This window comes from Myiozetetes cayanensis, unplaced genomic scaffold (genome assembly GCF_022539395.1).
Source record: "Myiozetetes cayanensis isolate MyiCay16 unplaced genomic scaffold, myiCay2020 scf19, whole genome shotgun sequence".
Lineage (NCBI taxonomy): Eukaryota > Metazoa > Chordata > Aves > Passeriformes > Tyrannidae > Myiozetetes > Myiozetetes cayanensis.
In genome coordinates, this window is record NW_026087400.1 from 10,321,948 (window position 1) to 10,345,208 (window position 23,261).

General features: G+C 53.4%; 1 protein-coding gene across 1 annotated transcript in view; it reads left to right on the forward strand.

The window, feature by feature from the left end:
- The first annotated feature begins 224 nt into the window (after window positions 1-224).
- The window catches only part of B4GALT5 (beta-1,4-galactosyltransferase 5), a 33,593-nt gene continuing 10,556 nt past the window's right edge, over window positions 225-23,261 (forward strand). The window contains exons 1-2 of the mRNA XM_050314111.1: window positions 225-389; window positions 22,193-22,327. Of these exons, the coding sequence (XP_050170068.1) occupies window positions 263-389; window positions 22,193-22,327 (262 nt within the window). The 5' untranslated portion in view covers window positions 225-262. The remainder of the gene's footprint in view (window positions 390-22,192; window positions 22,328-23,261) is intronic.

Below are 23,261 nucleotides of genomic sequence, written 5' to 3' on the forward strand. Positions count from 1 at the left end.
CGGGGCGAGGCGGGGCGGTCTCTGCCGAGGCCCCCTCGGTGCGGCGGGGGGTTCGCGGCCGGTCCCCGCCCCGCCCCGCGCCGCACCGCCCGCCCCGCTCCGCCCCGCGCCGCCCGCCCCGCTCCGCCCCGGCACATTCATGCGGCGGCGCTGGGCGCGGGCGGCGGCTCCGAGCGGCCCCGGCGCGGCGCCTCCCGCCGGGCCTCGGCGCATGTGAGCGGCGGAGCGGCAGCAGGGCGGCGGCGGCGGCGCCGCATCGGCCATGCGGTGGCCCCGCGGCCCCCGCGGCGCCTGGCGGCTGCTGCCCAGGCGCTCGCTGCTGGCCGCGCTCTTCCTCTTCTCGCTCTCCTCCTCCTTCCTCTACTTCGTCTATGTGGCGCCGGGCATCGGTAAGCGGCGGGCCGGGGCCCGGGGCGGGGGCGCGGGGACGCGGGCACGGGCACGGACACACCGTCTGCCGCTGGAAACGCTGAGTAATCCGCGCCCGGCCGGCTCGGGGGCCGCGGCATCCCCGGCTCGGGGCGGCTCGGGCCCGGCGCCCCCGGCTGCGGCTCCGCGGAGCCCCGGGCTGGGCGCTGGGCATCGCGTCCCCGGTGCCCCCCGGCGTGCGGGTCCCCCCGGCGTGCGGGAGCCGCCGGCCGCGCTCCCCGCGGCGCTGCCGGGCTGGCGGGGCCGGGCGGGGGGCAGCGAGAGCGCTGCCTGCCCGCCCCGGAGTTTGTTTTGAAGAAGTGGAGCGTTGTCCAAATGCTTGTGGTCTGAACGTGCTGCCTGGCGGAAATCCTACACTTTTTGTCAAGTGGGAAGATGAGAAGTGTGTGTTTTAGAAGGCGAGCGTACTCGTTCCTGTGTTCCCTGTCATAGCTTCGTGGGGTCTCGAGAAGCCGTTTATCAATAAGGCCAGCACCCGGTGCTGGTGGGGCTGTGTGGCCATCTCCCACGAGATACGGGAAGACTTGTGCTCAGAGAGCATCTGTTCCCTTCATACATTGTAACTAATTTCTGTAAGGAGCCAAGGCTCGCGGTTTGGCCTTCAACCAAACTTTGGCAACAATTTATTTCTATAGAAACAGCCCTTTCCAAAGAAATTGTTTCTCCTTGAAATGTCATTGGTATTGCTCATGCCACTCCTAGCTTGGACATCTCAAGGAGACCTCTGTGTGTTTTCAAGGTGACTTCTGTGGGTTTTTATTTACAGATGGTGTCCCGTGGCTGCCACTGGGCTTTGGGAGCCTTTCCGAGGGCTGAGTAGGGGTTGGCTGGTGTGCGAAGCCCAGCTCATAGGGCTTGTGACCTAGGCACAGCCTGAGTGAGGCTCTGCATGCTGGGCTTTGCCACAGTGGCCCAGGGCTTTGCTGTCCCCCAAGCTCCTGGCCACTGTCCCACAGGCTTGCCAGGGCTGCTGAGCCACTGTCTTGCATCTGTTGGAGGAGTTTCCACTGGTGTTAATGTGAGGTGCAGCTGCTCCCTCTGGAAGCACAGCCTGGCTCATCCCATTCATGTGCTGCCATGGGGCTGGTGGCCGTTTCATCTGATGCCTCAGGCAGCCCTTTATAGGGCAGGCACAGGGAATGTCTTCTCCTGCAGTCATGGCATGGCTGTGGATGGGCTTCTCCAGGCCCAACTGGAATAGCTGTACCGTTTAAGAAAGAAACTTCTCTTGGAAGGATGGTTTTGTTCCTTTTTTAGAGTGTTCTGATTCATCTTATGGTGCTTCTGCATGGTCACCCATCCTAGAGATGCTGGAGTTGCTATAGGGTATAACATGCTGTTTAAAACTGGCTATATGCCCAGAGGGCTTTCCCTGTGCAGACATTGGATAACATGGTCATGTCCCACCCAATGTTCTTGATACCTGTGGTGCCCCAAGAGGAGGCAGAGAGGTGTTAGTGGTCCCTGTCCCCACCCACCCATGGATGTCAGTGATGTTCTGAGTCATCTACTCATCAGGTGACAGAAGAACTGCTTCCTTTTTTATTTTTTTTTTTCCTTCCTCTTTCAGCCAAAAATGTTCCATCATGAAAACCCAGCCCACTATTCCCAGCATGGCTGGGCTGATCCTCCCAGCACTTGGAGGGAGTTCATTTTCAGGCCAGAGTGGTGAGGAAAAGCTTGGAAGAAGAACAAGTGAGATAGGACTTGAGCAGAGCTGGGGATTTCAATGAATGGTTGGTGTGTGGGTGATGGAGAGATGCTGTCACTAGGGTATTCTGGGGCCTTTGTCCTGCCTGTCGCCACCTTGGCGTGCCAGGGTGGAGCTGGTCTGGCTTTCTGTGGCCATTGAAGGGCCTGGGGATGCCTCTGCCCAGAGAACATCCCTTGCAGGGCATGCTGGGGAAATGGCTGAAGAAGAACTTGCTGTTCATTGGCTAAACCAGGGGCAGGAGAGCGATTAATCCATTCCTTGATTGTACCTCATTTGAAAAGAACAAAATCCAAATAAACGGGACCTAAAGCTGCAAGTGAGCTTGAACCAGCTGGAGCTTGGAATGGCTGCAAGAGCTTTTGTCTGCCCAGTGCCAAGGGCTGCTGGGAAGGGTCTGCTTCAACCAACTCTGCTCATGGGGGTCAGCAGCTGGAGCCACCCTGCCCTGTCTGGGCTGCGTCAGCCCTCTGGGCTGGGAACAGCCCCATGACAGGACAGCATCCCCTTGGCAGAGTGTGCTGTCACCATGGGTGGAAGCCTGTCCTGAGGCCCCACGTTTGAGGGGGAAAATTTCATCGGCATTGCTGAGGCATGTTGTGTTTGAGCAGTTGTGCGCCAGTGCCAGGAGAAAACTGGGACAGTTGCAGTTCTGGGTGCTGTCTCAGCGCATTGGTGTGGAGCTGGCATGCTTGCCGGCTGGAAAAGCTGGATAACTGCTCTTGGTGCCCTTTGGGGGTAGGAAAGGGAGCCCACCATGGGTTCTGAGGTGCCTGCCACCTGACTGACACTGGTGTTTGGCTCCTCACAGCCCAGGTAACCCTGTCTGCTGCAGACGGAAATGCAGGAAGAAATTCGTGTTTACTGTCAGCAAATAGCCATGCTTGGTCCCTGCAGGGAGTCCGGGGCTTTTGGGGCTTATGTTTGTGTTGTGCCTGGATTTATGTGATGCCTAGGGTAGCTCCTTGTTTCTGTCCTTCACCAAGGTTTCCTCCTACGGAACTGAAATGTTCTTGTGGCCTCAAGTTTGTGCGGAGTGATCCAATGTAAACAGCCAGTGCTGCCTTCTTCCCAGCACTCCCATCCAGTACCCGTCTGTCCTCCCCCACGCCACCCTGACAATTAAATGCCTGGGCTCCCACAGCCACCTTGGGAGGTGGATTGCCAGGGACCCAGCTGATGGCACAGATACAGCAGGCTCTCCTTGTATTTGACGCTGTTCCCTGGCGCTCGCTGGCTCTTGTCCCTGCCGTGGCTGGGGTGATTATGTGGGTCTGTCTCATCGTGGCCATTGTGTGCGGGATGAGGCGGCCGATTGTTCTGCTGGCGGTGAGCTGGGGGCGAGCCGGGGTGAGGCACTGGCAGGGCTGGTGGGGATGCAGCGCTTGGAGGCTCCAGGGGATGCTCTCGTATCCACACCGGTCCCACTGCCAGGGAGGCCCTGAGAGGCAGCAGGTACACGGCGATGTTTGTGCGGGTGGGGAGGCCGCTTGTGCTCGTGCTGAGGTCCTGTGAGCAGCAGGCTGGGCTTCGGCTGGAAGAAATCCCACTGGCCCCATCCTTGGAATGAGGAGAGCTTGGCACCAGGTGAACAGTTTTGTCCTGTTCTGGAGGCCAGCGGGCACCTCGCGGGTTTTTTTGCACGGCTTGTTCTTGGCACTGGGGCTCTTGCCTGTCTGGGACCAGCTGCCCTTCGTGCCTCTTGCCTTCTCCAGATGGGATGTGCAGAAATGGGCTTTCCAGACTTACTCTGTCCATGCCCAGATCCCAGTGTTGGAGCAAGGATAACGCAGGTGCCAAGAGTGTGCTGACTTGGAGGTGAAACACCTTGAGAAGCTGTTTCTGTTTAGTCCTAGCTTCTGCCTCTGAATTCATCCATGGGGTTGTGGGTCCTCCTGGGAGCTGGGCTCAGTCCCTGCCTGTCCTGTTTTCATGTAGTGGTGGCTCATATTGTTTTCCTAAAAGTATCTGGTTTTATGCTTTTTGAACAGGGCCTAGGAAATCAAGGGAATTCCTCCTGCAGTTGAAAGCAGAAATGCTTTTCAAGCTGCTTGCACTACAAGTTGCTATTTCATACTGAAAACTCTTGCTGCAACAGTAGGAATTTCTCAGACCTTAGACTTGGTCCTGGTGGAGAGGGCGGGCGGGGCTTTCCCTGGTGCTCTTGGCTTTTCCCTTGTTGTCTCCAGACGCTGGAGCCTCTTTATTTAATATTTTTTTTTGTTTTTAACTTAGTTTTGCACAGGATTAGTACTTGGTTGGATCTGATGCAGGAAAATAATGCAGAGAATTTAAATTATTGGGTGAAAGATTGTTACCTTTGTGAGAGAGCTGTAATTCAGTCTGGCTTTACTTCCTCAAGACTTATCAGGAGCTGCTCCCGACCGGTCATACGGGGCATGAGGTAGCACCATTAGCCCTGAATTACATTTGTGGCGCAAGAACTTGATTTTGATAGGCAGGAGTGCTTTGAAACACCGTTCTGTCACGCTGTGTGTCGGTGACCAGCAGAGTAACGCCGTGGGGACCAACAGCTGCCTTGGTGCACCTCGTTTGTAGCTTTTGGTCTTTGGAAGAGTGTTATATGGCCAAAGGTGGCTGATCCAGCGTGGTTATTTAATGCATCAGCCTGGCAGATCCTAGCACAGAGGAGTTCTGGGGGGGGATGAATGTCAAAAGATTTTTCTTGTCCTGGGTGGAGTGACCATGGGACAGGAAAGTGTTTGAGTTGCCCGTGGTGGTGAGGAACAGAGGAAATGTTGGTCCCAGACAGGGGGATGGCACTGTGGGGACATGGAGCTGGGGCTGGTGAGTCTGGGTAAGGGGAGTGAGGCTGTGTGTGAGAGTGAGGTTGCTGCTGCTTTTGCCTTCTGTGCACTTCTGGGGGAATGTGGGCAGAAAGAGCCTGGTTAGAGCCAGTGCCAGTGGAGAGGAGGGCAGAAGGGGGATGGCAGGGCAGAGTCCCGAGGGAGGGGCAGGGAACACTGGCCGTGGTGGGGTGCTGGTGCCCAGCTTGTCCAAGGATCACAGTGGTGAGCTGTGGTGGCTTTGGCTTGGCTGGGCAGAGGTTGGGTGCTTGTTGGGTGCCTGGACACTGCCTGAGCAGGGGCAGAAGGTGAAGGTGCAGCCCAGAATAACGAAATGAGGTTTGTGCTGTCATAGCTCTGGCTTTCATCCCTAGGTCTTCCCCCTGCAGCTCAAGGGACTGTGTTTTACTATGGAACACCAGCAGTGCTGCCCTCCTTCACCCTCCTCTCCCTGAAAGGTCTGCCAGGCAGCGTTTCACAACCTTAGGAAGGAACAGCCCAATTTCACAGCATATCCCACAGAGGATATTGCAGTCATCCGATCTGACAGTGACTGGGGGTAGTAAGAAACCCTCAAGTGCTCCTTGATTCAAGAATTTGAGCTCCAAATGTCCTGTGCTACCAGTGGAAGGAGACTGGTGGCAGCTGTGGGAAATCACTCCTTTGGTAGCACCATGTTCTTCCAGCACAGAGGCTCCTACAAGGCACATCTGGGCAGGAGAGCAGCCCTGTTCCACCCAGCTGCTCCTGTGCCAGTGCATCCTAGGTACTGATGGTGCAGAACATTGGTTGGAGACCACCTCTTGCTCAAGGCTAACAAATTAGAAGGCTTCTTTGAGGGCAGGTGGATTACTGGGTTTTCTTTGCCTGTAAGCACCTGTGCTGTCTGTCAGGCACATCTGGTTCGGGTTATTTTGCTGGTGGCTCGCAGGATGTTGCAACTTGCAGGGAGTATGTGAAGAGTTCGTGTTTCATCCATCTATCTCTGGAGGCCTGGCTTGAGGAAGCTGATCAGCAGACACAAAAGCTTCCGGGTATTGGTTCGTTACTGCAAATGGAATGCTTCAAAACTTCAATGGGCTGTAGCAGAGCGGATTTTAAAGCAAAACCATCAGTGCTGTCAGCCCAGGAGACATGGTCTTCGTGGGTTTGGGAGCCCGTGGAAGGCCAGGGCTTCAGCAGGCGCTTGGCCACTTCAGGTGGCTGCTGACTGATGGAGATAAGGGCTGTGGCACTGCTGCTTTGTTTCCTGAGCTGATCCTCTGCCTCTCTTCCAGGTGGACTCATTAATTGCATTAACTCAGGCAGCATCTGCTCTGCAGGGGCCGATGAACCCCCTGGGGACCACTGCAGGGAATGGAGATGAGCAGCGTGGGGAGCTGTACGTTTGCACTTGATCCCTTTTGAATGCTGTTACAGTTGGTGGATTTTAATATCCAAGCACATGGAGTCTTTAAATGCTTAATTCTACTGAAACTTCTGGGGAACCTCACTGGAGTGGCACTGGTGACCCTCAGGCCAGGTAGGGCCATGCAGAGCCCTCTGTTCTCCCTGGGGCAGCAGCAAGGGGCGACTGATCTGGAAGGGAAGCTGATACACAGCTGTAGAGAGTGAGAAAAGCTTTCCCTGAACAGCTTTATTTTTGAAGCATCATTGTCACAATAAAATGTGTGTTTACTTTGACAAAACCTTTGCTGGGTTATTTTAGTAAAGTTTATTTCCATACAGGCTTTTCCTTCTCCGTTGCATTCTGACTGTTCTGGCTGTGGCTTTGGCTGGCAGCATTTTGAACACGGGTGCATTAGGGGGGTTAATGTGCGTTTGAAGGTTTTCTAGCACTGGCTCTAAATACCGTGGGGATTAGTCCTGTCTGAAGAGATGGAGCAGAAAATGTATAGTGGACTATGCTGTTGAAATGCAAAATCACACCCACCACCATCTCTCAAAAATTTCTGATTTGGGGTTATTTTTTGGAGAATGTGAAATTGGTAACATTAAAACCACCAGGACTTTCAGCATTACCCCGGGGCTGCTCTTATTTTGAAAGGAAAGGTGGACTGGAAAGCTGAGGGTGATGTCAGTGCCCGGCAGGAGAAGTGCCCTTGGCCATCCTCATCTGCTGCTTGGAAGGGTCCCAGGGGTGACAGCAGGACAGCACGTGTAGTCCTTGTCCTGGTGGGAAGCATCCTCGTGGGTGCAGCAATGGTGTGGAGTGTGACAGGCAGGGCTGTGGGCCTCTTTTCTCATTACAAAAGGAATTTTCTGGGCTTGCTGGTCATGCTAAAGTGAAGGAGGGACCTGGGGGGAGGCAGGTTTGGGGAATCCTCTGTGCTGGGGGTAGGCAGGTTTGGGGGATCCATTGTGCTCTGTAGTGACTTACAGGTACTTTGTATAAAGCCCCAAGCTTGGGTGCACCTTATTTGATACTATGTTTTCCCAAAGCATGTAAATACTACTCCAGGGGTCTGAGAAGCTCGGTTTGAACTCCTGACTACACGGGCAAGGTGAGATGGGTCAGTGCTTGCTTACTGGGGCTTTAGCTGAAAGTGTGGCCACACTGTGTGTGACTTCCCAAAGAGTTTTCATCCTGGGGCCCCTCTAAAGATGCTGTTGGGGTGCTGGCCAGGCCCCCTTGCAGCACAGGGGATGCAGGCTGGGGTGCCCATCTCTGTCCCCTGGCCCTTGCAGCAGGGAAGAGGCTGCTTCCAGGGGATGTGGTTTTTTTCTCTGTGTTGTGCCTCAGTTTCCCTGCTCAGTGGGAGCTTGTGCTGTTAAACCTGCTGCTTCCCTGCCTGGATGAGCAGGCGTGTGCCTGTGCGGTGCTTGGGCTGTGTGAGACAGCGCCTGTAAATCTGTTTTCTCCCTCTGCCTTTCTAATCCAAAAGGTAAAGGCTGGGAAATATTTCTTATGGTGGATGCCACTGGACATGTCATGAAAGAAAGCAAATACAGGCAAACCTGCACTACTGTGGGTTGGGCTGTGGTATAAGCAGTACAGGCAGTGTTTGTTTGCATGTCTAGGGAATTTTAGGGCAAAATAATTGATTGGTTGCATTGAATGCTATTGCCATACAAGCAAATCAAAGGAACCTCTTGAAACCTGGTGCTGTGTTAGCCACCTCCTTTGCCTTGGAGAGGGTGGGGACCAAGTGTGCTGAGACTTTAACTGTGCTGATACACTGCCAAAAGGCTCCTGTGTGGGGCTCAGAGGGTTTCCCTGCACCAAGAGGACAGGCAGGCTGGTGAGGGCTGTGGGATGCCCGCAGTACGGGAGCACATGTTCCTAATTTATCTCCCCATAGCAGCAGGTTGGGATTTTGGATTCAAAGCAGACAAAGTGGCTACATGAATACTAATGTTTCTAAAGTGTCTCTAAAAAAACCTGTACAAAGCATTCGGAATAGAAGAGGAAAGCAAACACTGCAGTGCTCCAGGTAGTCAAGTGCGAAACTGATGTTTTTTCCCTACCTGGCAGGAAAAGGAAGGCGTTTCAGTCCCTGCCTCCGTGCCCTCTGCGTCAGCAGGCGCTGGCAGAGGCTGCGGGCTGTGGCTCCGAGCCCTGGGCACCTCCTGCAGCGGCTGCTCCGGCTGGAACGCCCGGCGGCAGGGCAGGGGCAGGGCCGGGGGGCTGCAGGCTGGGATGCAAAGGGGGGAAGCTGCAGGGAGTCAGCAGGTGATGCACAGACCACAGGTAAATAAACCTGCTGGAATGGCTGTGTGCCGCGGCAGGAAAGCCCAGAGCTGCTGTAGCTGTGCCCAAGGCGTGTGGTGGTTTCTGCATAGGGCTGCAGCAACCTGCATTGAGGGAGAAAGCAGTGGAGATCACGTTCCTGTTGGCAAATGGGGGGTTCCCTTGGAGCTGGGCACCCTGGAGGGGCACAGGGTGGCTCTTGGCCGCAGCAGCTCCCACAGGAGTGTGAAATGCTTCCACACATGCAGCTTGCTTTTATTCTGCAGTATTTTTTTTTTTCCCCTCAGTGTTTTTCCAACTCATGTCTTTCTGCCAGAGTCCATATTAATAATGCATGACTTTTTTTTTTTTATGGTGCTTCCTTCCCAGCGTCCCTTTCAGTTGCTGAGTCAGAGAAGATTGTTATAGCAGCAACCTCTGAAGCGGTGAAATGCCCCTGCAGTGCTCAACTGCTGTCATTTATCATCCCTGCTCCTCTGCGGGCAGCCCGTTCCCTTGCCCTGCTTGGGGAGAGGATCCCAGTGCCAAAAGCCCGATTCCTGCTGTGCCAGCTGGTGACTGGCAACCTGAGCTCTGCTCAGCCTTCCTGGCTAGCATTTGGTGAAAGCAGATATTGCCTCTGTTGGCTGCTTTCTTTTGGTTCGAAATCCTGTGAATTTTTTTCCAGATCTGCCTGAGACTGTGCTTTGGGATTGTGCCTAAGACTTTTTTTTTCCCCCCTTCATTACTAATTCTTAAATCGCTTTTTTTCCTCCTCCCTTTACTCCCCTTGAGATCTGTACCTGGGCTTTTTAGGGTAATTGGGATGACAGAAGCCCCATAATGTGTTAACATGGTTAAATTAACTTAAAATCCTTCCAGTAGCTGTTGAAACGTGCCTGGCTGCTGCAGGAAGCCTTGGAGTTGCTAATGCAGCATGGAACAGAGGTTTGTAGGGCTCCTTGCCTCTGGGTTGGGATAAGCCCCCAGTGGATCACCTCCCTGCAGAGCTGGTCCCCAACTGCTGGGTCTGAAACCCAGAGGGAAGTAGGCAGCAATAGCACTTTTAAGAGAATTTGTCTTCTAATGACTTCAGCAATACCTACACTGTAAACTCAGGAGCAGATCTCTCCTGTCTCTTCCAAAGCATGGCTTTGGGTGGAAGCTGTTGGGGTGCTCACTGGTGGGGAGTGGGGACACGCAGCCTCAGTGCTGGGAAACAGCATCTTCATAGTCTTCCCTTGCTCAGTGTTCTGTCTCTTTGGCTTTGAAAGACTCACTTGTAAATTTTCTCCCAGAGCTAAGCAGGAGAGGAGCAGGACTGACCTGGAGGAGAAGGGTTTCCTTTTGCCAGACTTCTCAAACTGCCTCGTTCCCCGTGTCCTGCTGTTGGGGATGGCACAAGCACATGTGGGGAATGCAGAGGAGTGGAGAGAGGCCCAGGGCTGGGAGGGAAGTGGTGCTGCTTTTCCCTGCTTTTCTGAGCTGCTGGGAGCTGACCGGAGCAGCCGGATGGCGATGCCACCCTTGGGAGCGGGGTGTGTGTGTGATGCTGACCCTGCTGCTCAGCTGCACCTTGCCCAGACCGGGCTCTGGCCTGTCTTGCAGTGGGAATGGTTGCCCTTGTCATGGTGTGCTTCCCACTCAGCACCAGCCTGTTCTGCTGAAGCTCTACAGTCCTGGGCTACTGATTCATTCCTCCCGAGGAAGGGGAAGCTGCTGTGGTGTGAAATTCTCCCAGAGCTGCAGTGCACCCTCTTTCCATCCTGCAGCCTGGCTCCCTCGCTCAGGATCAGGGATTTCTCTTGTCCTGGATTTTTTTAAGGCTTTGCTGCTGTTGGATGCCCAGTGCCCTGGCCTGGGGAGGGAGCAGACTCCTTCTGTGAGTGGCTTTTGTCTGTTACAGGGGAAGCTTTGCAGAAGGATCTCATGAACTTCTGGGCCTTGAATCCATATGGCCTTGCTGGAGCAGCCTCACTGGGGTCACCAGCTGCCCCAGTGTTGCTGCCTGCCCCGAGGGGCACCTTCATGCTGCAGCAGCCCTGCTTGCCTGGCGGTGACACACAATGCCACCCACAACTAGTGAGACGAGCAACTTGCTTCTCGGCTAACAAGATTTAGGTGGATTATGCTATGTATTTAATCAAGGGCTAAGCTGATTGCCTTATTTGGCGTGGATCAAAGCCCTTGAAAATGCCAGCCGGGAGACCAGCTATTGAGTGGGAATATTCCTCAGCCGTGTGCCTGTGTGGCAAGGCTTGCTTTCGAAGAAGCTGGGAAGGGAAGTTCAGCAGGCAGGTTTCACTGCAGCAGTGCCCAAATGCAAAACCAGATAGGAGAAGTCTGAGGTGATGGGGAGGTAGGAGCGTGTGAGTGTTGTCAGTCATCGACCATCTCAGAGGATTTCGGGGAGAAGGCTTCCTTTTTTTAGTCTTTGGTTTAAAACCATGTTTCTAGATACACAAAGCTCCTTGCTGACAGGGAAGGGAGGTGCTCTGGCATTTGGCAGTCAGATTCCACCTTTTAGAAAAGCGGCTGTGACTCTGGAGTGAGCTTGTGTGGTGCTGCAGCAGAGACCATGCTCTCCAACGCTTTCACAGAGAGCCCTGCACCCCCTGCAGTGGCTGCCACCAGTGTTGGAGCCCACAAGGGTCTCATCTCACCTTGTCCTGGTCCCCACTGCAGCACTGCCCTGCGACCCTGTGGGATTTCGGCTGTGACGGTGCAGGAGCTGGTACTGGTTGTGCAGGAACGGAGCAGAGGATGCTCCTTGCTGGGGCCACCCCAGAGGAACTCGCTCCTTGCTCCGGCCTCTGCTGTGCAGGGGCAGCCCACGGTCAGGAACTGTCACTATAGACAGGTATGGAGGCAAGTTTAAAATGACTTCCCAGTCAAGAGCTGTTGTGCTTGTCAAAGTCTGCCTGAAGTGGCAGGGCAAGGGCATTGTCCAACCTGTTATGGTGTCTCTTTCCTGCAAAGGTTGAGTTTTTTTGCCAGGAGAGGTGTGTTGGTACTCTTGGGTGCCCTGTCCCCATGTCTGAGCTGTGAGCATGCTCTGCACCGCTTCACCTGCATGCAGCGAGATGTCCCAGCTGAGCAAGCTGTTGAAAATATCCTGGTTATTCAAAACACCTTTTCTCTTTGTTAAAAAGAGAAGTTTATTCCAGGAACCAGCCTCTGTCTCGCTGCTGTTTGATGCAAGGAGGGCAACCACAGCTCACGGCTCTCCTGCTTGGTGAACGTGACTGTCGGCACTGCACGTAAAGCAGAAAATACCCCAACCAAAAGGGTTGGCTGGAGGAGACAGGGACAGGCAACTTCTGCTTTGAGGTGAACCAGACTGTTCTCAGGCAGCAGCAGGTGCTCCCCACAGCATTGCCACTTCTTCCCCTTCACCCACAGCACCACTGGGGCTGTGCAAACATCTCTGCTCTGACTCTCAGACCTGCTTTGTCTTTGCCTCAGCACATGCTGCAGCAGAATAACCCTGGGGCAAATGCAGGGCGTACTCAGCCATGTCCCGCCTATGCTGTGGGCGTGGGGGTCCCTTGCCCTAGCTGCCCTGTCTCTCCTGGATGTAGCCTGAGCCCTGGTGCAGGGCTGGCAGAGCATCTTGTGTGACAGCCGGGTGTAAAGTGTTCCATGTTTAATTTATTGCTAATCAGACCTGCAAATGAGGCGCTGCCTCAGTTCTCCTCCAGCTCAGACCCATTATGCATCTTCCTGCCCTAACTTGTATGTGTAATTACAGGCAAGGATTGGTCAAGCATCCCTTTGTGTTTCAGAGGCCTGGGCAGGCTTGCTAGCTTGCAATCATCCCGTCAGCCCAGCTTTTCGGTGTCTTGGGCTGTACCAAATGGTCTGACAGTTTCTAGGCTGCAGCAGCAGGGTCTCTGCTGGTACCTGGCCCTCTTAAGCAGCTCCAGGGTTGGTTGTTCTGTGCATCATGCTGGGAAGGGCCATAGGGCAAGAGCAGATGGAGGGAGCTGTGGTGAGAATGGGGGCGGGGGCTGCCCAGCTTCAGGGCACTCGAAGTTAACCCTGCTTTCACCTAAATAAAATAGAAAAACTGCCAGTCAACATGGTGATTGTCTGGTTTGCTGCTGCACTGCAGAAAGCTGATGGCAAAGCAGGGCTCGTGGAGGGTGCTGACACCAACCCTTTTCCCTGTGCTGCCCTCCCCCAGCAGCTGCCCCTCTGCACGTGGGGTGTCCACCCCAGCTGGGGAGTGGGTCTCAAACCCTCACATTTTGGCATGCTGCTGGAGATTGACATGGCATTTATAGGGCTGCCAAGGGCTCGGCTGTGTAGGGGACGGGGGCAAAGAGGAGGATGGTCTTTAGCTGTAATACCTTAGGGAAGCAAACACAACCTGGACAAATTGGGTAACTTGAGTGGATAAATTAGTGTAGTCTAAAATCCTGTTATCCAGTGTGGAGGGAATGGCTGGGAGGAAGTGCTTTGGCTGGGAGGAGGAGGAGGATGAGCTGCTGCATCTCTGTGGACTGGTGCCATGCCCAGTGGGTTGGAGGGGTAGTGTGAGCAGGGTCTGTGGAACACCAACCCCAACCAGCTCCTTCCCCACAGAGCTGTCCTAGCCCAGAGGAGTTCACTGCCTGCCCAGCCGCTCTGAATGCCTGATCTGGGAGCACTGGCCTCCTGTTCCCAGCGTGTTTATCTTTCTCAAGGTAGCCAAATGTCTGACTCGTGTTTGCAGAGCTTGGCTTCTGGCCGCAGACAGGCTAGAATTGATTAGTTTATTATTTTTCCCCCCTCTGCCCCGTTGGTCATACTGATGAACGAGTGATCAGATCCCTTGGCAGACGCTCAACTCGAAGTCTTAAACTTGAGTTGCTGCTGTGTGAGAGGAGCTTCAAGGTGTTTCTGTGGGGGCGTGGGACGGAGTGAGGGGGTGTTTGCTGATGTGCCCTTATGTGTGCTGGTCCCTCCCCAGGGCTGTGAGGGGGTGATAGGGAAGAACTTTGGCTTGGACGCCCCCAAGCAATTGCAGATCCAGAGGGCTGGTGACATGAGGCAGGAGGAGGCAGCAATGGCTGTTCTGCCTGTGGTGGGACATACAGGGCACCTTGTGTCCCAGGCTGCTGGGAGCAGCTGGACTGGGTGCCCAACACCCCATCCCAACAGCCTGCTCACAGGCAGCCTCTGAACGTGCATCAGGTCCTTCCCCTGTTTGTATAAACCCAAACAGAGCCTGTGGGGTGGGAGTCTGGGGGCCACAAGCTTCCTGTCCCTTGCAGTCAGCAGTGTCCCATCACCCGGGGGTGGATCCTGGGCCCCGGTTACAGCTTGGGGCTGTGGACAGGCTGATCCCTTGCTGAGCTTGCTGGCTCAATAGCCTTGTGGCTGCTTATCTGGGATTAATGTGTAACTTCATGGCAGTGCTTAGGCACAGCTCTGAGTGTGGTGCTGTGTACAGGGCGGTGCGAATCTGCTTTCTGACGCCAGGGCACTACTTTAGTCCCCCTTCCCGTGATAAGGTTTAGGGTTTTCCTGTGCCTGGCGCCAGCGTGGACACACTGTTGGCCGTATCAGGGCAGGAGGGATGAGTCAGCAGAGGCAGGAGGAGGGCAATGCTGGGGGTAAGCCACGAGGCTGTCTCTGCACAGGGGTCTGTGTGTGCCGAGCCTCAGGATCTGGTCCCTAAAGGGATAGGTCTGGGTGGTGAGGGAAGGAAGGACTTTTTCTCTTCCCCTGTTCAAGGCATGCCAAACAGACTCAAGCCATTGCTTTTTCTGCTGACACGTAGGAAGGCGTCACACAGGCTGTGATTTGATGGGCAGTCTCTTGGGTATTAGATAAGTTCATAGATACAGGGATGATTCGTTTCTAATCAAGTCATTCCTGGTGTTGATAATGGAATCAGTTAATTTATTTACAGCAGCTGCATTACCAGTTTGTTTGTCAGGCAGAAGAAAATCATATAAAAAATGTTAGGTATTCCAAGGCTACATAGCTCACAACAAAGCTAATAAATGTCTTAGGACATCCGAGTTCTTACAAAATCCCATAGGTAATGGCCTGTGTGTTGGAAGTTCAAAGTTGCACCCTCTCTCTGATAGCTTTTTTGTTCTAATAAAACACAGCAGCTGGAGGGACCGTTTGCAGTGCAGCCTTTAATTATTGCAGACAAGAGCAACTCTGTAATCTGACTGTGGAGGCCAAGCTGCTGTGGATCTTAAATGGAACTGCATGGTGAGAGTACCCTTGGCAGGGAGCTCCAAGCTGCTGCCTTTGAAAATCTTGGACAACAATAATCCCATGTGATTGAAGAGTTCCAGCTTGGAGAATTTTTTAGGAGTTGAAAGGGCTGACGAGCCAGGCAGATCCATAGTGTGGAGGTGGGGCTGTGGCTGCTCCTTCCCTGGCTGCTGGTATGGCTGCTTTCCTAAGGCCTGGCAGTGTATGGAGAAGAAACCACAGCAGGGGCAATCTTGGGGTAATGCTACAGAGGGATCTCTCCTTACATGCAGTCTCCGTGGTGCAAACTGTGCTTGCTGCAAATCAACCTTTATACTGTCAGGGCAGAAGCAGCTGTGGGATGCTTTATTCTCACCAGCCATGGTATTGCAGTGTGTCACCTGGCTCTGGGCCTCAGTGAGGAGCAGGAATGCCCAGGCTCAGGTCAGAAGAGAGCCTGCAGCTCCTGGAGGTGGCTGTTGTCCTGCTGATCAGGGCAGTCACCGTGGTGCCTGTGTATGCCCAGGGTGGATGCCTGGGCGTGGGCAGAGGGTGGCACTCTGCACCTGCCCTGGGGTGGCCATGGTGTGTCCCCAGGGTGATTCCTGCCCTGCTGAGGTTGGAGGCACAGGGACAGCCAGTGGTTCAGCTTAGGCCAGCCCTCTCTTAGGTTCCGCCATTCCCATGGCAAGAAGCAGGTCCCCTGGGACCCGTGCATCGTGGGCAAACCAGGCTGGGAGCAGGGCTTTCCCGTGGTAATTTTTTTTTTTTGGAGACAGGATGTAAATAGGACATGCTGGACTATGCTTTAGCCATAAATGGCAGTGGAAGATGTGCCGTGGGTCTTGCTGAATTGAGCAAAGGATGACTGCTGTCCTGATGCTGCAACCACAAACCCTGCCCTGCGTTTCTGCCAGCTGGGCAGCCGTGCTGCCTCACCCGAGTTAACTGGGATGGTCCAGCCTGGTGTGAGAGGCAAAGCACTGACCTGGAACAGCTTCTTGGACCCCCCCCCCTTTGGAACAGCTCTGTTGCAGCAGACATGAGGCTGTACATGTGATAACCCTTTTTGTTCAGCCATGCTGAACTTGTAAAACATGCTTGAAAAATCAGGTCTTTGTTTTTTCAGGGGGTGGGGGGGGGAATAGCCTAAACAACAGAACCATTTCTCTTTTTCTCTATGAAAGTCGGGGTGTTAAAACTCCAGACAGTGCAGTTTGCAGTGTGTGAACTGAGTCAGTAAATCCATGACTCTTAAGTTGTTTTTATCTTGACAATTTCGTAATCTCCAATGGGTATAGTTAATCTCCTAATTTGGAAAACTAACAAATCAGTGATTTCAAAATCTAGTTAACTGGTGTGTGATGTATATAGAAATTTTAAATCCCAATCCCACCTGCCTCCTGTTCTCTGGTCCGGCTGTATTCTAGATTGCTTCAGCTGGTGAAAACTCCCTATTGACTGCCTGTCCTGGGCAGTACCACCCCACGTGTCCCCTTTTTCCTGCATGTCCTACAACTGCCTGTTTGAGTAGGATGCCCAGGTTGGTGGTGGGGGCTGCCTGCAGTAGAGGATTTCCTTTCTCTCCTGCAGCTGTGCCAGTTCCCAGGGCCTGGGAGATGAGGAGCTGTCCCAAGCAGCCCATGTCCTTCCCTGCCGTCCTGCTTCAAGGACAGTGTTTGGGAGTATCTGCCTCTCCCTTGCTTGCCCAAGCATTCGCTTAATTCTTATTTATTATTTTTCTTAAGCGAAGCTCTCCCTCTGTTTGTTCATCCTGATCCTACATGAGCACTGGGCTCAGGCATCGGCATTCCTGACGCTTTGAGACGGTGTCCGGGATGCAGGAATTCCCGCCGCTTTGTCTCCTAATGAACCGAAGGAACAAGCACCCAACTGTAAATGTTTGGAAGTGTAAATGTTTGCTGTGGCAGCAGCAGCCGGTGCTGCCAGCCCGGAGGTCGGTGTCCGTGTCACTGCTGCTGAAGAGCCTTTGATTGCGCATTTCGCTGCTCGGTGCCCACAAGTGCCCAGCGAGTGCTGCGTGTTTGTGCTCTGCGTGCACAGAAATCTGCTGGCAGCTGATGCTCTGCTTCTCCTTGGAAGTGTTTGAGCTGACCCTGGCGAAGGGAGCAGGATGGGGGGAGAGTAGGCTGGCTGGAGAGGGGGGAGCTGCCCGTGGCTGTGAAAGAGGGATGGAGAGCAAACAGGAGATGCAGTCATGTGCAATCGCATCTCCTGAACGACAATTAAAGTAGGAGAGTCTGAATCTCTCAAGGAAGGGTAATATTTAACTTGGGCAAATGCTTGTTATGGTCTGTGCTCCAGCCTACATGTGTCACTACACCCTTCCTCTGAAAAAGGAATTGCAGCAGAGCCCAGGAGTTCAGCTGCTCTTAGGATTTGCAAAACCCTGTGTGATCCTGCAGCCATCCCTGGTGTTACTGTCCTGGTTTTCCCACCTGCGTGGAGCTGGGCTGCCCTCTGTCCCCATGGATGTGACTGTGCCTGGGATTGCAAATGACAGTTACCGCCTTAAATCTGTACATTAAAATTTAGGTTCTATTAGAATAATGTGGACTTTCCTCCCCTTGCTGAGGTGTCCCCGGGGTCACTTTTCTCTAAGACAGTTTAGAGGCAAATTCCCCATATTGAGGATTTGACCGAGTGTCACTGCAGCCTCCCATCTTCCCATTTGCTCCACGCACGTGCAGGCTGCCAGCTTGCCAATTTTGGGCACAAGTGGTTTGTAATTACCAGCTCAGTGCTGCTGCTGCTGCTGTTGCACTGTTAATTCTTAAACCATTTAATGTATCAAATTATTCCTTCCTGCGCTATTTAGAGGCGAAGGACTAAGTAACAGTGATGGCATTAATATTAAATTCTCTAAAACTAATAGGAACCTCTTATTTAATTGTTCTGGCACTCAGCACATCTGGGGAATACGGTGCCACTGGAAAGCTAACAGAGACAGAGGTCTCATGGTGTATTAGTGCTGGGATGCTGCTACATTCCTAGTTGGGTTATTTACGAGTTAAGACTATCCTAACTGTCTATGTGTGCCTTAGAGGCTTAGTTTGATTAAACCCCTTTGTATTGCTAATGCTAATGGAGCTGGATTGATGCTGGGGATCTGCTGGGAGAGCTTAGCAAAAGGCTTATCATAGACATGACTCTGCTGGTTTCACAGTTTCTGGGCCCTGTGGGAGGTGTCTGCAGTGGGCAGGATCTCCCAGCCCCTGGCAGGGTGCTGGGGTGACCTGGGCACCCATCCCTGCTGCCTGCAGGACCGTCACCCCTCCCTAGTCTGTGCCACACCTCCCACATGAGGTGTCCTACAAGCTCTGCTGGCCATGTCATGCCCACTCCGAGGGTCTGGCTGAGTGTTCAGGGGTAGTTTTTCTAGCTGGGCACTGTTCTGTGACTGTGTTGGTTGAAATGGGGGCTCTGGGGGCTGGCAGGGGTTGCCCTTGCCGGGACTGGGCTCTGGCTGCCAGCGGGAGAAGGCTGCACGTAGCTGTGAGACCATGATAAACTCAAACAGCCCCTCTGTGCTTCTGCAGCGTAGGTGGACTAATGAACCAGGAAAACTGCTGAATGTGACAGAAAGCCCTAAATCTCAAAGCAGAGGAAGACCTGCTCCTTCCTCAGGAAAGCCTGGCTGCCGTGCTGGATGCTGATACTGCTGCAGGCATGCAGGGCTGCTGTGAGCCACCCGGCCCCTCTTCCTGACCCCAGCCCCAGTGACTGTCCCTCCCAGCATGGGGCTCGGGATACCCCGCCATCCCCCCTGCCGGGGGCTGCTGGAGGAAGGTCCTTTCCGCAGGCGGCGGAAGAGTGTCAGGGTCAGGAGCGACATATGTCAGGACTGTCCCCTTCCTGTGTCTGTAGCCAGCATGGATCACACTCAGTCCTCTTCCAAATCAATTCCCAAGCTGCAAATTACTCTGTTGCCTCTTCTAGTACATAGCATCACGACAAAACTAATTTTCCATGAGAGAGTCAGCTGTTTCTTGATTAGAAGTGCTCCGAAAATACTAACAGAGAAATGATTACAGGAAGATGTCAGCACTCATCTATATAATTGGACTTTACCTCCCAGGCTGAAGTTGTTGCATCCACTCCTGGCTTGGGGTGAGCACTTACCCTCCCTGTTGCTTGTGAGCAGGGGGTTTGGGGTGCAGCATTCTGAGTGGTCCACAGCCCTGAGGTGCAGCCGTGTGCCTCTGCTCTAGTTGCTGACAAGCTGTGGTGGTTTCCATGTGTTTAAATCACAGTGGAGCTGACTTGTCCTTTAATGAATCAACAAGAATAATCTCAAGGCAGTCATTTGGGCAAATGGGTTCTTAAATTTTGCTCGTTTTCTGTGTGGGCAGTGAGGGTCTGCTGAAAATTGATAGTAAAAGGGCCATCTCACCTCTCCCATCACACTCCTTGTCCCGTGGCTGTAGCCGGGCTGTTACTGCTCCGTGTACGTGCTCTGAAGTGCTGTGTGCTCAAAGGGAAGAAAGGCAGAAGGCCAGTGTAATTTTCGAGATCATCCTGTGTGATTAGATTAGCAGTATCTCACAACACAGGGAATTGCTTTCTGGCTGAGCCACAGTCCAGGCCCAGTGCATTGCAAGCCTGGGTGTGTAGTGGCTGATGCTCAGGGGTGATTGGCATCTCCATCCCTGCTGGTGGGTACAAGGGCCCAGGGCTCTCTAGGGTCAGCCAGGTCAGCCTTAGTAAATTTAAAATATGGCCAATTTGCTCATTAGAAGTGCAGTAAATGGAGGAGGGGTGAGATTTGAGCTTGGTACAGGAATTCCCAAATATTGGTGCAGACCCAGCTCTGGACATGGCAGCCCCATGGAGCTGATCTAAACACCGTGTGCACACGGGGAGTGAAATGTTTGCAATAATGTGTTTTAAATCCGATTTTCTGACCTGAATGAATTGCATGTTCTGGATAAACGTGGTGTTTGTGAAGCTTATCTTGTGCAGCCGATTTGTTTCAGGGGTAGGAGAAGGAGCTCTGGCTGGGGTTGCTGTGGTTATGGGGGGCTCTTGGGTTTGTGGCATGTTGATGGCACAGCTCATACCTGGCCAGGTTATCTCCTTAATCATCTGCTTAAAGGGGTTAATACGTGAAAAGGCAACTGCTGCCTGACACAAAGCCGGTGTTGTTCATGCCCGTGCTCCCCTGGGATGGTGGCTGCTGTGACAGTCTGCTCAGGATTCCTGCTGCAGCTCGGAGCAGCCCGACCCAGCGAGCCGTGTCATGTGGCCGTGGCGAGGCCCTGCTCCGTCTGCCCGGCGTGGAGGGGAACAAACGGCGCTTTCACTGCGCCCGACAAACCTCCCTCTTCCTCAAATTAACCAGGGATTGGATGCCGATTTGTCTCTCCTGTTCTTTCATGCTTCACCAAACCTGGTCCTGCTCTCCCCGGCAAGTCGAAGCATAATGAAGTAAAAAGTGAAATTACTTGATCAGCATCAGCGAATTGTGCCTTGCCTCTGCACGAGCCAGAAGGGGCAGGATTGCTGCCCCCCTTCCCTCAGCAGCAACCTGGGCCTGGTAAACATCTCACTTGAGTGGCTTCAGCCACCCTTTGCTCTGTGCAAAGGAGAGAAGCCGTGCCTGGATCTTGACTAGCACCCTGGTTTTTGGGCTGCTGGTGCTGGGAAGTGATGTGGTTTCGTGATGAGCTCCAAGCTGGAGATGAGTGTGAGCTTGTGAAGGTTTTGGGACTGGATGTAAGGCTTTGCATGGGGAATTTCAGCTATGTTTGTTTCTGGCCTGTGGTGCCACATCAAAATGCCAGCTTTTCCTTGAGCCTTGTCACTGGGCATCTGCTGAAGCAAATTCCCTGTTGTTCTGAGCAGGAGCAGCACTCTATACCTCTTGCTGTCATTGAAACAGGGGTATCTGGCCAAGGAACTGCACCAGAGCACAAGTTTACGTCATAGCTAGCTGTCACCAGCTGACCCAGCGTTCACTCTGGGTTGCAGAGCTGCCCCCAGAATGGGTGAGTGAGTAGAGAAGTAGACAGGCTGGGCACGGGCAGCAGCTGGGCATGGCATGGGGCTCTGTCCCCCTTTCAAGTACTTACTTTACTGTGCAAAACCAAAATACAGTTGGGATTGGGAAGTACATCTGGGCACCCTTTCTGGAGCTGCCAGATGGGTGCAGAAGGGGAGAGCAGATCCAGCAGTGTGAGTCCCCCCGGGCGGGGTGGGGACCCTCACTCTCCGGTGGCGGTGCTGCCTCCTGCGGTGCCATATCTAATCTGTGCTCCTGGGGACTCCAGCCGTGACTGTGCCTTCCTGGCACTGGCAGCCACCGGTTCCAGGCTGTGATATGCCTGCTGTAGAAGTGACCTGTCTGTTATGGATGTTTCCTGGTGACATTCCAGCCGCTGCCCTCCCCTGAGCAGGGTCCCTGTTGTTTCCTTGGCCCGGTGCCCTCTTCATCCCTCCCCCGGTATCTTTTGACCTGGTTTTTTAATTCCTAGTGTAGAATTGGCCTTCCAGGTTGCCCCTCCTCCCTATGTGCAAATCAAGATTTTTCTTTTTTTTCCTCCATTTTATTCTTAACCCTAAAACCTCACTGAGGGGCTGTGGCTGGCACAGTGATTCTGGTGAGGGGTGCTGTGGCGTGCATGGTGGCCACCCCGCTGTCCCTGTGGGTGGCCATCCTGCTGTCCCCATGGGAGCTGCTGGTGACGCAGGGCTGTGCCTGCTGCTGTTTGCTTTGGGGCCTGGCCCTGCCAGCGGGGTGTCAGCTTAAACTGAAACCTAAGCAGGCTCAGCCTGAGCTGTGCCAGGGCACGGGGTCAGCAGGAAAGAAGAGGGGGAAGAAACCTGGCTGGGGGCTGCCCTGGGGACCCAGGGCTCGTGCTGCTGCCTGCCCCAGGGTGTGTGGTGTGCCAGGGGCTCGGAGCCTGATGCAGGGATGCTCTTTGTGGTGCCTGTTGGGGTATCTCTGCCAAGCCAAGTGTCAACCCTCGGTGCTGCAGTCTGGGAACGACTGCCCTTCTCCAGGCACGCAGCTTGGTTTCCTGTTATAATGATATTTCCTAATTAAACCTCCCTAATTAAGGAGCAAAAGGTGCTGTTGTTTAAGCTGTGTTACAGCCTGGTTGTCAGGTCTGGCTGGGTATGTTCCCTTGTTAACCAGCCGGGTTTCCAAACGTGCTTTACGCCTCCGCTTCCTGACTCCGTGCCCTTCCCAGCTCCCGTCGGGCAACCAAGGTATGTGCAACCCAAGGATCCTCCTGGCAGGAAGGAACTGAAACCAAACAGAAGGCTGGGATTGGTTCCAAAAGGCGCTGATTTCTCTTTCTGATCATCAGCTGATGCTGATGGAAATATTCCTTTATTTTTCCTCCCTTGCAGTGAACACCTACCTCTTCATGATGCAAGCCCAGGGCATCATGATTCGTGAAAACATGAGAACTATAGGAGCTCAGGTGTACGAGCAGGTGGTCCGCAGTGCCTATGCCAAGAGGAACAGCAGCGTGAATGACTCAGGTATTTCTTGAACAACTGTGATTTTGATCAAAGGTTCTATTTCCATTGAAAAATTAAGTTGAAGGAATTAATTTATGCTGGTAAATGCAGGATGGGAACTTGGATTGATTGTCTGCCACTTTTATTTTATATATATAAATATATATATGTTACATAAAAAATACATACTATATATATGGATACTATGTATATATATGCTATCTATAAAAATTATGTTTATTTTTGTATATACAAAAAATTCAAATGCTTGTAACTTCTATAAGGGGTGAAAATCTGAAATTATGGGATTTGAGCTGAAAACCTTTTTGCTTTCCAGGAATTCAACTTGTAGCTTCAAGCAGTCTGAGGGTAAACACTTTCAAATTCAGTGCAAGGATCAGGTTTCATATTTAAAAAATTCCTTTCCAGGCGTGCGCCTGCGCAGAGCTCCGGCTCCGTGCACGTGGAAGAGCCTGTGCTCATAAGCTTCACTCTTCCCAGGCAAGGATGAACTGAGATGACTTGGCTGGAGATCTGCCACAAATAATATATTGAACTTTGGGCAGGATGCAGGGAGCGGAGGCACAGGCTCCCCCTCCCAGCCTGTTCATCATCCAGATACCTATAAACAGGGCTACAAGTTGTGGTGTAAATGTGGTACAGTGAAGCATAAATGCTCATGGCTGTGTGTAAGCCAGGGCGAGGCGTTGCTGCCGGGCTGGTGACACCTTCCCTGCTGGCCTGTCACCCCTGCCCCACGCTGGTGCTGTTGCCATCGGGCTGCGGTGGAGGGTGGGGGAGCTCAGCTCTGCTCCTCCCCTGTGAGGGTTCAGCAGCAGAGGCTGACAGAGTTTTACAAGGTGAGATTATTTCCTCATTAACAAAAATACTGGCCGTGTCCCTGCTGCCCAGCCTGCTGAGGAGCTCATGGTGCTGTTCAGCTGTGCCCTGACTG